Below are 15,230 nucleotides of genomic sequence, written 5' to 3' on the forward strand. Positions count from 1 at the left end.
AAGTGAGCTACCATGAACATTTTGATGCCTTAATGAGCAATTCCTTGCCTGGCCAAACTCCCTCCTTCAGGTATTTTATCCAGTCTAGGTAGATGACTTTTTTCTAACTCTCTACAATTTTTATCTTCTATAAGGTTTATTTAGCTTTCCCTGTATAACCAGGTCCCTTCCCGTGGGTATACTTCTTCCCAGGCCTGTTGTGTGAGTTGGTGTTGCCATCATTCCTGCCCCACACTTGCAAACTTCCCTCTTTGGAATTTCAGGTTGGTTGCCCACACCTTCTTCATCTACTTGCTCAGGAGAACACCGTCTTTTTTCTGTTTTCAGTCCCTAATCGCAGTCTGTTATTTCTCTCCACCATTTTCAGAGACCAGGCCCACAGAGTATGGCTGTGCAAGTTGTTCACTGTACAAGGGCACCTGGCCAGTAGGCATATTCTGCTTGCCACTAGGTGGGCTCTAGTGAGAGGTCATCTCTGCCTGAGGAAGGACTGCCTTTTTCTTGTCAGTCCAAAGGCACCGTATGGGCCCCATTGATGGCGGCAGCCTCAGGGTTAGCTAGATGATGGGCTGGAGTCCAGGTTCTCAAGGGCAGGAGTTGCCTTGACACATTCCAGCAGGGACAGAAGGAAGAGCCATGGGGAGGAATGCAGTTAGCAGAGTCTCAGGGAGAAAGGCAATTAGCAGGTGCTTCCGGGGATCAGAGAGAAGGCTGGTTTCCAGGCTCGGTGATGGCGTGCACTGTGAAACCTGCCAGAGGGGCTCATCTCTTATCTGCCCAGGCACTGGGTGTCCCTGGAGGAGGCGGCCAGGCCAGGTGGGCACTGGCCTGGAATATGGCATGGCTGTGACCCTCCCAGACTCCTCAGGAGGGCTTCAAGTTCTGTCTTTCACTACTGAGGTCACAACAGCAGGCACTGGGGGGCAAACCAGCTTATCCCAAAGAGACCCTGGGGTCTACCACCTATCCCCACTTTACAAACAGGGAAACTGGGGTCCAGGGAGGAAAAGGCCACCTGGAGTGAGAGATGCCTGAGTTCTGTTCGCTCTCTGAATAATTATCTAGGTTCTGCTCCTCATGAGTCCTCCCCACTCCAGGCCTGCCCCTCCCTCCATGCTCCCCACCCAGTCCCACTCTCTTCCCTAAGGCTCATTAAACCTAAGCCTAGGGTGGGGCCTGCTTGATTCCTCCCTCGCCTCACTCACTCCCATTCCCTCCATAAACAACTTTCCCACTTCTCTCCTGCACTGAGCTCACTACCTGAATTCAAGCCGTCATTTCCTGCCTGCCATGTGATTGGGTTTTCCTGTTTACACTCCTAGAATTCTTCCTTCTCACAGAAACCAGTTAGACGTTAAAAACCTAAATTGGACTTTGTCAGTCCCCTGCTTAAAACCCCCCAAATTCTCACTGGACTTAGGAAAAAACTCAAGTCTTCGCCTCTGTCCTCAAGGCCCTGCGTGGTCTGGCCTCGGCCCGCCTGTCCCTCCCCTCCCTCCCTCCCTGGCTCTCTCCCTGCTCCAGCCACACTGGCCTTCACGGAAGTTCCTTGGATGCTTATTCCACGGGCTGTTGATCCTCTCTCTTAGTCATCCCCAATCTGGGATCTTTGCCTGGTGGTTCTTTCTCACCTCCAGGTCTTCAGATTGCAGCTGAAGTGTCACCTCCTCAGAGAGGGGCTGTTTGTGAACCTCTGCCTTAGGTTAGTCCCCACTCTCCTTATTCCCTCGTCCAGCGCTTTTTATTATTGATGATACATCTGTTTATTTCCTTACTAAATGTCTCTCCAATGAGAATGCTAGCTCTGGGAGAGCAGCCCCGGGGGCTGTTTTATCCTCTCTCCACTGTGTTTGTCCAGCTCAGTGCCTGGCACACTGGTGAGTGCTTCATTCACTGCACAAAAGAATGACTGAATCTATATTGTAAATCTCTTTAATGACTCACTAGCTAGAAAGCCACCTCCTAAAGGGGCTCCCCCTTTTCTTTTCTGCCTCATTCTGTGCACATTCTGTGGACATTCATTTAAGCGGAACATGACAAGGTGTGTAAGCAAAGTCATGTGGTGGCTTCATGGAGCCCAAGAGGTCATAGGCTCCAGGCATCGAAAAGACTGAATCATGACCAGCCCAAGACAACAGGACTATGGGAGCCATAATTTAATCAAGTACCTGTCAGTCAATCAGTTATCAATTGTTGAGCAAATATTTAGTGAGCCTTTCCCACATGCTTATCTTTATGTGAAGAGCTAATCAAATCCCATGAGTTCTTTAAAGACCCAGCACCATTGCCTCCTCTGCCAGGGAGTCCCTCGGATTGCTCCAGCCTCTTTGACCACTTTCCTTTGCCTTTCCACTTCCTTGAGAGGTGAGTCCCCACTCCAGCCGGCCCCACTCACATCACCTCTTCAACCCAGGGGTCTTACCTTGAATGGGGGAGAAGAGCTTGAAGATGAGGGGACAGGCCAAGACAACTACCTGGCCCCGAGGGGTGGCTGGCCAGCAGGTGAGGTTGTCCCACATCTTGCTGCAGCCTATGGGGGTAAGGCAGAGGACACATGGGTCAGCACAGTGCAGGTGCCTCCAGCCCTGGGGCCTGAGGCCATAGGCACCCACTCTCTTCCTCCCTCTGCCAGGCTCCCACCTCAAGGAGCCTCCAGTCTGAGAGGGGAGGCACAGCACTGCTGAGGTTGCACGGAGCCTGTCCTGACAGGGAGGCAGGAAGGAGGCCTGACTACAGTTCCTTGGTCCTTAGTGATGGATGGAGCACCCCCTGGGGCTGTTTCCAATGCCAGTGATGGTTTTGATTGTTGCAGCAATAGGGGGGCCTCACTGGCATTTGATGGGCAGTCACCAGGGATGCCAGACAGGCAACTCCTGCAGAATGATGAATTGTCTCACATTCTGCATGGCTTCCAGATGAGCCACTGGACATATGTATAGGTGAAAACCTTTCGTGATGACCAGAGCCTAGACTCTTACACCATTTTGCATATAAACACATGCCATTTACTTTATTAATTTACTTATTTTTTGAGATGGAGTCTTGCTCTGTCACCCAGGCTAGAGTGCAGTGGTGCAACCTTGGCAACCTCTGCCTCCTGGGTTCAAGCAATTCTCCTGCCTCAGCCTCCTGAGTAGCTGGGACTATAGGCCCGTGCCACCACGCCCGGCTAATTTTTGTATTTTTAGTAGAGACGGGGTTTCACCATGTTGGCCAGGCTGATCTCGAACTCCTGACCTCAAGTGATCCTCCCACCTTGGCCTCCGAAAGTGCTGGGATTACAGGTGTGAGCCACCGTGCCCGGCCAACACAAGCTATTTATTGCACAAGTTTAACATACATGAAGTTTTCCAGGAATGCAGCCACTGAGAAAAGGGAGGGGAGATTGTATTTTGTTTTGTTCTGAACCTCACTAAGAGTTGTTCAATGTTTTGGAAAATCATGATACCCGTAGCAATGCTGCCTGTGATACTTGAGTCACCGATGCAACTACCTGCGTCCATCAGTCTGCATTTGTAGGCCTCACGTTCCCAGGATTTATATTTGTAGGAACAACCTTCAGACTACATCTAGTGTGGTTATGCTGGAATATGTACGTGGTACTTTATTGTAAATTACTTTCCTTTTAATATTTATTTTACAGTATAGCTAGAACATTATTTTTTATAAAGTGGATGGGTGTGTGTCCTGAGTTTCATATTACTATAGTAAAGGAGGCATTAGAAAATGTTTTGAGACTCTGTCTCAAAAAAAAAGAACTAGATGCACCCCAATATACTCATCACCCCATCATAGTCTTGCTCTGTCGCCCAGGCTGGAGTACAATGGCGTGATCTCAGCTCACTGCAACCTCCACCTCCCGGGTTAAAGTGATTCTCCTGCCTCAGCCTTCTGAGTAGCTGGGATTACAGGAGCCCACCACCACACCCGGCTAATTTTTGTATTTTTAGTAGAGACGGGGTTTCGCCATGTTGGCCAGGCTGGTCTCAAACTCCTGACCCCAGGTGATTCACCTGCCTCTCGGCCTCCCAAAGTGCTGGGATTACAGGCGTGAGCCACCGTGCCCAGCCCGCACCTAGTTCTTGAACAACACAGATTCCCCCAACGTGGTCGGATTGTGAATTGTGATGGAGGGGAATAGTTAGGGAACAAGTGCAGCGAAAACCCTGCATTGTGGGTGCATTCTTCGCCACAGCCTTGCAGAGCCTGGCCAGTGAAAGATGCACAGTGTGGTCTCTAGGGGTCTGCTTTAATAGGCACATGCAAATGCCATTATTTAGTCTGTTCAGAAGCTGCAGGACCGTGAGGGACTAGGACTGCTCTGGACTCATCCCATGCTGGAGGCTTAATTGTCTCTTTGCAATCCTGCCAGTCCCATAGATTTGCTCAGAAAACCCAACCCCTGAGCCAAAGTCAATGCCAGCTGGGCCAAGCCCAGCCCAGCCCAGCCCAGCTCAGGTCCGAAGGTTCACAAGTTCCCAAGAAGGGGGTCTGGGAAGAGGAGGTGGAGGGATGTCCTTACTTGGGGAAGAGTGTCGGGACTCTGTGCATTGGAGTGGGCTGGCAGCAGCAAGGGGCACCTTCTGGGGCTGCAGCAGTCAGGCCACATCTATAGCTGAAGGCTGAGGAGGACATCTGGATCCCCAGGGGTTGGCCAGAGATTGCAGCCTTCCTTGGTCATGGACCCTGACCACTTTTCCCCCAACCTGTCTTGAGGGCTCTTGTGGCCTCATGCTGGCTGCCAGTCCCTCTTCTATTCTCGGCCAGCTTCTCTGAAAGCTGAGTAGGGGCACTTCAGGTCAGTCAAACCCTGCTGGGGGTTCAAGACCCTGTTAAGAGTATCAGCAAACATTCATATAATCTTTGCATGTGCCAGGCACTGTTCTAACCTCTTTGGATGAATAGCTTATTTAATGCTTCCATTTCACAGATGAGGAAATGGAGGCACAGACTGATTAGAAAACCAGCTCAAGGTCATGTTGCTGGTAAGTGGTACAGTCTATTCCCACTCCTCTTGGTTGGAAGGGCTGTCATTTCTCTGGGAATTTTGCTGCTGCTGGACTTTGTTTACCCCTCTCTGACAGCGCTGGGCACGCCCTGTTATGTAGGCCGGCCACTGTGTCTGGGTCCCTGCCAGACTTTGGGCTCTCTAAACCTCCGGCTGCCAGCACAGGCCGGGGAGTGAATCTGGGGCTGGGTCTCTGGCCCTGAGCTCTGCTTCACTGCAGTGGGACAGAAGAGAGGAAACCAGGCCCTGCCCTTGTGAGGCCACACTTGGCCTCAAGGAATCTCAGCACAACCAAGGCTGGGCTGTGAACCGGTGCTGGGGTGCAGGGCAGCCGGCAGGGCAGGGGAGCAGGACGAGAGGCCAATATGAGGGACATGGTCGGGGAAGCAGGGGACGGGGTGACAGCCATGAATATACTTGGTACCTGGAATGGCCTATTGTCCTGGGCTAGGCAACGGGAGTATTTCCTGTGTGCCTGCCCTAATGAGGCCCCACAGTTCCCATCACACATGTCACCAGGCCTACAGAAATACAGGGCCCAGGCTGTCTGTGTGTGCCCACAGGTGGGGCTGTGCCCTCAGCAGGAAAGCCCAACCCAGAGCTTGGGGTAAGGGATGGTGAGGCAAGATGAGGTGGGGCCCCTGCTGTGTCATTTTGTAGACCTGTGTGCACACAGAGATACACACACTGACATGTACACGCCAGTACGCAGAACACCAGGCACACATGCAAACATGCACACACGTACACTTACCTGAACACAGACCACAGACACAAGCAAATGGGCACAGAGAGACACACAACTCACAGAGACATACATTCAGAGAGACAGACATGTCTGGGTATACCACTGACATTCACACTGATAGACATATAAGCCAACACACAGAGACACAGCACACTGGTCAGACACATCTAGGCATGTCGAGATGGCATGTGCCCAGGCTTAAATAGACACACATTTCTGACTCACAAAGATACTCAGAGTCAGACACAGAGCTATAGACCCCAGAGGCACAGATGCAGCTCCAGACAGACGTGGGCCAGGAGCGCATACCTAGATGTGCATGAACACGCAAAGAGCCCTACACAAGGTCACGGGCAGACCCATGGCCACAACCTATGCCGGCCCTTCTCTGCATCCCAGCCTGGCTGCTGGTGACAGGGTATTGGCACCCGATGGGAACGCTGTGCCAGCAGTGACCTCATCGGAATCACGAGGGTGGCCTGCCCCCAGGTGTGGGAGGTGCGCAGCGGAGTCTAGAGTCTGGGCCTATTGGGGCTGCCTATGATCCCACCGTTGGGGCCTGCCAAAGCCTGTCTGCACCTGGTCCTGGCTGCCTGCACTGGTGGAGTGGGGTGGGGCCTGTAGGCAGTGGGCAGGCCCAGCCGCCCCTTGACCCATGCCTCAGTCTCTGGGCCCTAGAGTCAAGGGATTGTCCTGCTTTGAGACCAGGGTAGGCAAAGCCCATCTGTGAGGCTACACAGACTCACTTACAGAGCAGGAGGCAGGCAGCCTGGACACCAGGGCCAAGAAGAGTGACCCAGAAGGGGTTACATAATTGTCAGCTTTAGAGAGGTGGAAGGGGAACTAGGGAGCCAGGAAGACGTAAAGATGCTCCCTGCTCCTGAGCAAGGCTGTTACATAACTGTAAGCTCAGCCTCGGGGAGATGGCCTGGGATGGAGGCCCAGAAGGGGCCCAGCCATCTCACTGCCTCCAGCCCAGATGTGCCAGGCCGCTGGCCCTGGCAGTAAGACTTGAGCCTGCCAACCATGCCCCACTCCCCATGGGAAGTCTTCCTCAGTGCCTCCCACCTTTCCAGACTCTCTGTTTCTCCAAACGTGCTCACACCTCCAAGTCTGGTTCAAGTGGTGCCAAAGAATTCCATCCATTCTTACCCGGGGCTGCTGAGTCAAAAGGAGGGTGCTGTCATCTGTCCTGATAGCCCTGCTGTCCAGTCTAGGTAGCTGGGCACCACCCTTCACACTGCCAGGTGGAACTCTCCCAGCCCCCTGAGGAGGAGTGGCTGGGGCCCTCATGTGCTCAGTCCCTGGGGCTGACCTTGACTTGTCTCATCAGCCGAATAATGAGCTGATAGTTCGTCTGGCCACTAAGGGTGGGTTGGGATGGAGAGGCCAGTGTGTGTGCCTGTATGTGTATGCTTAGGGGCTTGGTGTGTGTGTGTGTGTGTGTGTGTCTGTGTGTGTGTGGTGTCACTATCAGTCCTCTGGATGTGGCAGAGGCAGAGCCTGGGGTTGAGAGGGAGGAGTGGGCCTCAGTTTCCAAGCTGAATATTGGCTCTGGTGAGTATTCCACATCTTTCCAGACAAAACTTGTGCCCCTTCTTGCTCTGGACCACTAAGATGGCTTTGAGCTTCCATGTGGTCCCTGTGGGGGTCACATATTGTGACTGAATGTGCCTCTTCTTCCTCTGGAGATGCTAACAGTACAATGTTCTAATCCTGGAGTGTGGTGCTATGGGGCTAATTCTCCTCATGCCAGCTCCAGGGGGTCCTGGAACCTGCCTGCCCTCATTGGTCACAGGTCCCCCACCACACAGCACCCTGGGCCTTGTGTCTTGGGTGGGCTGGCCGCCATGGAGGTCTTCACTTATCCTGGAGAAGAGGGATAGGGACCCCCAGAGGCAGAGTTGTCTCCATGTACTTTTCAGAACCCCAATTTAGTATGTCCTCCTCAGCTGCGGCTGGGAGCTCCCTAGACCTGGGGTGGGAATGTGGAAGTCTGTTAGCCCCTTTCTTCTTCCATCTGGCTCCCCAGCCGCTCCTCACCATCATCCAACAAATGTGGAACGAACATGACTTGGATCTCAGCTTGAGACATGAGGAATCATGGGCTCCCTGGGGGCATGCAGCCCCTCTCTGCCCATGGGGGCCTCACCTATTGTCTCATTCTCCAGCTGGGCCTCCTCCAGGCACTGCTTGTGCTGCACCTCGATCATCTGCACATAGTCACACTCCTCCTGCAGCCTGGCCGCCTGGCCGCCCTGGGGACAAAGACAGGGAGGGCCCATCAGCCTTGTCCATAGACTCAGGAGCACCAGGCCCAGTCTCTGAACTGCACCTGCCCTCGCCCTGGAAGAGATCCAAGTTCCAGATGGAACCCCAATACCAACCCCAGACTGAAACCTGAACCTGACCCCAACCTGTTGTCCATTGCCCCCAAACCTGGGTCAGCAGTGAGGACCCTGCCACAGCTTCTTGATGGCTCCCCCAATAGTGCTGCAGCTATAACTGCTTTGTCTCTTTGTGGGTGGCACAACTCCAGATGGTGGCAAGAGGGCCTCCCCTTAGAGGCCTGAGCTGGCCTTCTGGACCCTGCCACTCTCCAGCTTGGTTTGAGAGTCTGTCCCTGTCTCGGTCTCCCTGGTGAGTGGGGCCAGCTCATGCTACTACTCTGTTATGTGGAGTTGGATCCTGGCCTCTGGTTCCCAGGGCCAGCCCTGGGAAGAATCCAGGAGTCTAGCTGTATTTTCCAGCTGCTGTCATTCCAGGATTCTGTGCTCAGTCCCCTGGGTCACCAGGCTAGGAAGGGGACTCTGGTCTTCCTTGCCCAGACCTCACCTGCCTCCTTTTTAGTTTCTAAATAATTCAAGCTATACCAGATCTACTGAGGGTGGGGAGGTTTAAGGAAGTAAGAGAGCCCCTCTAGGATCCCACCAGGCCTCCCCTGCCTCTGGAAGGTGAAGAGAAGGGATGGAAAAGCCCAAGCTTCTCCTCTCCCCCTCCTTGTACCCTGGCCAGTGATCAGGGGTGGGCCAGACCAGTGTGACTGGGGACACTGACCTTGTGGAAGACATGTGAGTGGGGGTGATGGCTGTCTAGGAACAGCCAGAAAAAACAGGTCTTGGGAGCTCTTAGATGGGTTAGGGTGGGTGAAGGCCTCCATGGAGGGAGCATTGGGTTGGCAGCACCTTCTGCATCTTTGGCTTTAGAAAAGTGGCTGCTGGCCCCGGCAACCCCACACCAGTTTCCTAGTCTCTGCCTGGGGAGAAGAATGTCAGTTTCCACCAGGGCCATAGAAGAGAGTCCAGCAAGACCACTCCAGAATCAGACATTCTCAGTGTCTTCTCCAACTTGTCCCTCCCACCCTGGGACAGGGTCCTTACCTCCCTGGGCCTCAGTTTCTCTGTAGGCTACATGGGCCTCAACCACTTCCCCTGCCGACTTAGAGATTCTTGAAGTGGGTCTGTGGGAAGAACATAGGTGGGGGACCTTCCTTTAAGGGGGTCCCTCCTGGCCTGCAGGCACCAAAGTGTTTAGTACTTTGACCATTGTTTTAAGTAAATCAGCTCCATTTACTGGGATGTGCATCCCAGCTGGCAGCCAGCAATCCATCGCTGTGGAGGGAGAGGGGTCCAAGCTGAAGCTGAACAACTCAGTGCCTAAGAGGCTGCACAGCCAAGTCCTTTCCACCCCAAACAGCTCTCATTCCTATTGAGGGCTCTCTGGTGGAGCCTCTGTCTCACAGGTCACCTGCAGGCCAACACTCCCAGAAGCAGCTAGCACCATGGTTGACCTCGTCCAGGTCCAGGGAAGGCCTCCCTCTCCAGGACTCCTTTAGATTTCCCCAGCATCCAGACCTCATCTGCCTAAGTGCCGTTGCCCTGGAAGCCACACAGCGAGCACGAGCTCCATCTTGCACCTTTACCAGCCAACGGGAGTAAAGACATTAGCTGGTAAGTCATTTAAAACTTATTGAAACTAACACAGTTGTGTGATGGAGTATGATACAGTTATTTGTTTAACTGTTAAAACATAGGAGACTTCAAGGAAACTGTGTCTGTGGTTCCTCTTTGGGCTTATGTGCTTTCTCTCCTTCCCATAAGGGTTACTCAGGCTGAAATGCTCAAGACACTCTGTCTCAAGGGATTTGTGGCTGGTTCATCCTCAAGTATAGGGGGAATAGTGGCCAGGAAGATCTCAGAGGTGGCTTCTGGAAGAGGAACCTGGGTACTGGCTACCCTGCCTTTTGTCCCATCATTGGTCTGTCTTGCCTGTCTCGGAGCACATTTGTCACCAAGGTACCATCCCAACCCCATTTCCCACCAGAAACAGGGTTCTTTCTGCTTTCTGGCCCCTTCCCAGCCTCTCCTGATTCTCCTGTCCATTCTCACCTCTCATGTCACTGTAACGTGAAAACAGGGTGGATGGTAGCAGATATCTATTGTTTTTGCCTTCCACCATCCTTTACTCTCTTCTGGTGCCATGTCCTCATCTGTGTCTGGGAAACAACCTCCTTCCCTACCTCTAGTTCATGGAGTTCTGATGAACCCTCTTCCAGGGGATTGACATGTGACCAAGGCTTAAGTCCATCAGAACATTTCTGGCCACAGTGCCTGACACATGGCCTGAGTCAGGCTACTCAGAGCCGGGAGGCTCACTCCTGGGACTTTGGATTAAGTGATTAAGCAAGTGAATTTGGTTTTTCCCACTGGACTGGAAACCTTAAAGGAAGCAAGGGTTCAAGCTTCTGCTATCTTCTTGTTGACAAGTGGAACACAGGGATGAAAACTACACAGCTGAAGGCAGAATAGAGAGATGGAGGAAAATCAGGTTCTCTTAATATTGTCTGGGTCTGTGAATGCAGCCATGCCTGAAACCAGCTCTACTGCTAGCAACATGAGCTGATGCCTTTCCTTTATGGCTTGGATCAGTTGAGTTTTCTGTTGGTCGCTGTAAACAAAAGTGTCCAGCCTTGGCCTCTGAGGACAAGACAATGGACGCCCTCACTTTCTGGGCCTTCTTAAGCTAGGACTGTGGCCATGTAGTTTGCCAAGAAATATTTGTTTCCCAATCACCATGGGCGCCTAGGATTTCTGGCAGCTTCTGCTTGCGACTCTCTGAGGGTAGAAGAGTGTTGGGTCAACTTCTCCAGCCAACTCTGCTCCCTCAGCAGCACAGACACAGAGCCCTTCCTTAGAGGCAGCTTGGAGAGAAAGGAGGGGTGGGTACTGAAGCCTGTGGTGTTTATGAAAAAGTGGGTGTGGTCTGGAAGATGAGCTCTCTCTTTGTCACAATTTAGTTTAGTGTTGAGCCCTATCTGGAGAGGGGTAGAGGAAATGGAGACCCAAAGAGGGACCTGAGGTCACCCAGCAAATGCACATTCCCGGATGGGACCTAAGTCTCTGACCGCTGGTCTGGACTGCCTCAATCCTTCAACACAGCCTCGCCTTGGGCCCTCTGGTCAACCATTGCCCTTTGAGGGACGGGGCCAGGGCAGCTCCCTCTAGTCCTTATCACTGAGGAATTCAGGCAGACTTTGGACTTCCTCTCCCACTTATTTATTTCCCTATTCTAAACATCCTCATTATCCCTCTGGACTTCAGGCACACAGAGAGAGTTGAAAAACTCCCTGGCTGAATATAGCCAAGTCTACTGATGTCAGGGAAGTGTTCCAGGGTGGGATATAGCTGGAGTCTGGGCTTCCTGCAGAATGGGTATGCTGTACTCATTCTGTAGAGGTAGGTCATGGAGGATGTGCAAGTTAGACAATTAGAAGTGGAGTAAGAGCACCCCAGAAAGTAGAGCAGCATGTGTACAAGCATGGAGGCATGAAAATGCCTAATACATGCAAGGTTGTGAGAAGCCTGGTGTAGCTGCAGCAAGGAGTTCTGGGGGCATCAGGAGACAAGTTGAGAGATGTAGACTGGGGTAGGATTGGGAAGGGCCTGGAATGCCAGTTTTCAAGTGTGAGCTATGTCTAGGCCCTAGGCCATGGAGGTCAACAGAGACTTGAAGCAGGAGACTGAGGATGGGGGATACACATTTTACGAAGATCCCTCAGGTTGCAGGTGGTGGGGCTGAAAGCTACTGCACCAGTCCAGGCAGGAACTGATGAAGCCTGGGCAGGACAGTGGGTATAGAGAAGAGGGGGCATAGAGAGGAGGGGGCAGGTGGAATGAACAAGACTTGGTTAGTCCCTGTCTCCAACTAGACTCAGGATTCTCCTGCCAACTCCCTGTCATTCACCTCCCACAACCAGCTAACACCATGGCAGAGGACAGAAGAAGACCAGGATGGAGAAGATGTGGTGGACTTCTTCAGTCTTCTTCAGCCTGGGTCCCTTCTGGGCTTAGGAACTCCTATCCTAAAGAAGGTGCTGAGAGCCCAGCCTGGCCCAAAACTCTCTAGCCTCAGCTCAACGGCAGGGTCAGGCTGCCTTTAAGCTTACTTTTTGGAGCTCAGTCCAGCACAGGAATTGGCGAGGTGCTAGAGAGAAAGCCCTGCTTTTTCCTCTCCATGTGGGGTTCTCTGAGATCTGAAGCAAAGGCTAGGTGTGGTGATGGGAGTACAGGTGAAGATGCTGGGAATTGTAGCTGTTAGATGCAAGGGGCTCTGAAAGACAGGGCGGGCCACGCTCAGGTTTGTAGGCCATGTTCAATCCCCTCAAGGGAAGCCTGAGACCACAGCTACTGCCTCGAATCAGAAGCCCCAGCCTCATCTTCTGGAGCCAGAGAACTAGGGCGGGAGGAGCCAAGTAGCGCAGCAGGAAGCATGAGTCCCTCCGAGGAGAAGCTGGTCTCTGAGAGGAGCACAAAATGCAGCAGCCTGGATAAGGTGAGGCAGGAGAAAGAACTGTCTGCAAATTGCCAAGCATGCAGAGCCTCCATGGATGGTTTGTGCTTCTGAGGTTTGTCAAGAGGGCTATTTTATTTTTTTCCAGCCTGCAACTGTTAATGGAGGCAGGGGAATGGGGAGTAGAGGACGGGGGGCCAGGAGTGGTTCCATTTACCCTCTCCCCCATGACCCCAGCCCTTTACAGAAACCATCTCATATCTCACAACTTATTTACTCTACTTCGCCAGCCCCCTGCTGAAATCATGGGGTGAAAAAGAGACAGGGGGAATGGAGAAGCCAGACAGAAAGCAGTGTGATCACAGGCACACAGGACAGCAGCCCGGCTATCCGTCCTCGCTGGCTTTTGCATGTGAGTGGGCGAGGACATGCAGACCTTGTAGTTGGGAGGCAAGAGGGGAGAGAGGAGAGAAAAGGTGGGAGGAGGAAGGGCAGGAAAGGAGCGGGTAAAGGACATACGAAGGTAAGTTGGATCATGGGATCCAGGAGTCACAGAAGAAAGGAGAAACATGCTCCCAGCTTTGCAGAGAGCACTAAAGGAAATCAAAATAAGACTTCCCCTGATTGCAGAGCAGCCTGCTAGGGTGATGGGAATGTGTAATAGTTTGACCTTTGACCTGGGCATTGGTGACACAGGTGTACACATATGTGACAATTCACTGAGCTGTCAATTCAGATTTCTACATTTTACTAATTTAAAAAATATCTAAAGTCCCAGCACAGCATGTGACATGCCATCGCCCACCCTGGAAGTAGCAGCCCCTCTTCATGAGGTGGCAGAGCCTAGTTCAGACCACAGGTTCCGGAATGAGACTGTCTGCCACTTCCTGGCTGGATGACTTGGGCAATTTACTCAACCTCATCTATAAAATGGGGACAACAACAATACCACTTACTTCTAGAATTGGGGTTGAGAGTCACGTGTAAAAGACACCAGCCAGGCACCAGGGGGGTTAGCAGTGACTGCCAAAGCTCTAGTCCAATCCTCATGCCAGGCTGCCCCTGCCGTCCACACCCAAGCCTAGCCACAGCCGTAGTGCCTTGCATAACCCCAGGTAGGCTGAAGGTCCACCCACTGACAAGTGCCAGCCGTACCCACCAGAGGTCTCGAGTCTGCCAGTTACCTTCGCCCCATACTGATTTCTCTTCCTTGTATTTTTACATCCCTTAGCCAACAGCCCAAAGCCTCCCCGCTGCAAATTCATTTTTTTTTTTTTTTTTTTTGCCAGCCTCACTTCCTCTTGGGGAAGGTTGAGCTCTGGTAGAAGAGGAGAATGAGAACTGCTGTGTGAGTGTTGATGGGGATGGGGAGGAATAGGGGGAGACACAGGGATACAGGATTGTGCTTTGGGTAAGAACTTTCCACATCTTAGAGTGATATCAGGAAAGGGCTCTCATAATTAGCAGAACCCAAGCACAGACACTTAGCTTGTTCCCATCTAAGGGTTCTTCTTGGAAGGTTGCTTTCGGGGGCATGAAGTCTCTATTTGCAGAGGAACACAGGCTAAGCATTTAGTTTAAATCCTCTGCTGCTTGTTCACGATCCTGGCCACACCTAGGGAACTGGAGTTTGCAGGACTCAGCTTATAAACGCAGTGCCTGTGGGTGACATTGGTGTTGGAGCCACCTGCAGAGGGCTGGACTCCAGCACAGGCAGCCACAAGGCTATGAGTCCTTAGTACATGGAGATTGGTTGGTGGCCAATTCCCCCTCCTCTGGTGACCTGCTGTGCAGGAAGAACTTGTTTTGAAGTTAGGTAGTAGGAGGCACTTCCTGAGAGATAATGGGCCGCATGAGAGGGGCTGCACGAAAAGACTGGGTCATGCCCAGTGGATCCCAGCCTGACGCTCACTGCCAAGGCACCCTGCTTTCTCCCTGCCAGCTCGCTGGACAGTCCCATCAGACACAGACATGAAACTCCTGCGAGAAGACCAAGCCCTGGATAATATCACCACTCATCCTGTGGCACTTCATTACATTCCGGCTGGGGATATTTGAATGTTAGATATTAAGCAATTCCTGTCAATTTTGTTAGGTGTGTAATGACAGTATTATAGTTATATAGAAGAGTGTCCTTTGGTTTTAGAGATGCATTCTGAAATGATTTGGGGTAAAAGGTCAGGAGGTTTATAATTTACTTTAAAATACTTCAGCCCAAAAGCAAATGAAGCATATGTTAATTGTTAGATGTTAACAATTGTCAAACCTCGGAATTGGGTATTTGCACACTCATTATAATATTGTCTCTGCTTGTTTAAAAATTTTCACAAAAAAAGTAAAAATTTAAAACACTGTACACGTGGTGGAGAGATTAATCTGTTTTTTTCTTCTTCAGAAATACTTCTAAGGGGCCAGGCGCGGTGACTCACGCTTGTAATTCCAAGCACTTTGGGAGGCTGAGGCAGGTGGATCACCTGAAGCCAGGAGTTCAAGAGCAGCCTGGCCAACATGGCGAAACCCTGTCTCTAACTAAAAATACAAAAATCAGCCAGGCATGGTGTCAGGAGCCTGTAATCTCAGCTCCCAGGGAGGCTGAGCCAGGAGAATCGCTTAAACCCGGAAGCTGGAGGTTGCAGTGAGCCAAGATCACACCACCACACTCCAGCCTGGGTGACAGAGCAAGAC

At 52.0% G+C, this 15,230-nt stretch overlaps 1 protein-coding gene across 6 annotated transcripts in view; it reads right to left on the minus strand.

Annotated features, from left to right (window-relative positions):
* VIPR1 (vasoactive intestinal peptide receptor 1) overlaps positions 1–15,230 on the minus strand; it is a 35,721-nt gene that overhangs the window by 15,831 nt on the left and 4,660 nt on the right. For 3 of the 6 annotated variants that reach the window (XM_055281240.2, XM_055281239.2, XM_063611421.1), the window contains exon 2: positions 2,423–2,530. In XM_055281240.2, coding sequence (XP_055137215.2) covers positions 2,423–2,530 — 108 coding nt within the window. Of the gene's footprint in view, positions 1–2,422; positions 2,531–7,908; positions 8,015–9,136; positions 9,298–15,230 lie in introns of those variants that run through there. The other 3 variants (XM_063611413.1, XM_055281238.2, XM_063611422.1) reach the window with 2 other exon arrangements.

The sequence above is a fragment of the Symphalangus syndactylus genome, chromosome 1, assembly GCF_028878055.3.
Source record: "Symphalangus syndactylus isolate Jambi chromosome 1, NHGRI_mSymSyn1-v2.1_pri, whole genome shotgun sequence".
NCBI lineage: Eukaryota > Metazoa > Chordata > Mammalia > Primates > Hylobatidae > Symphalangus > Symphalangus syndactylus.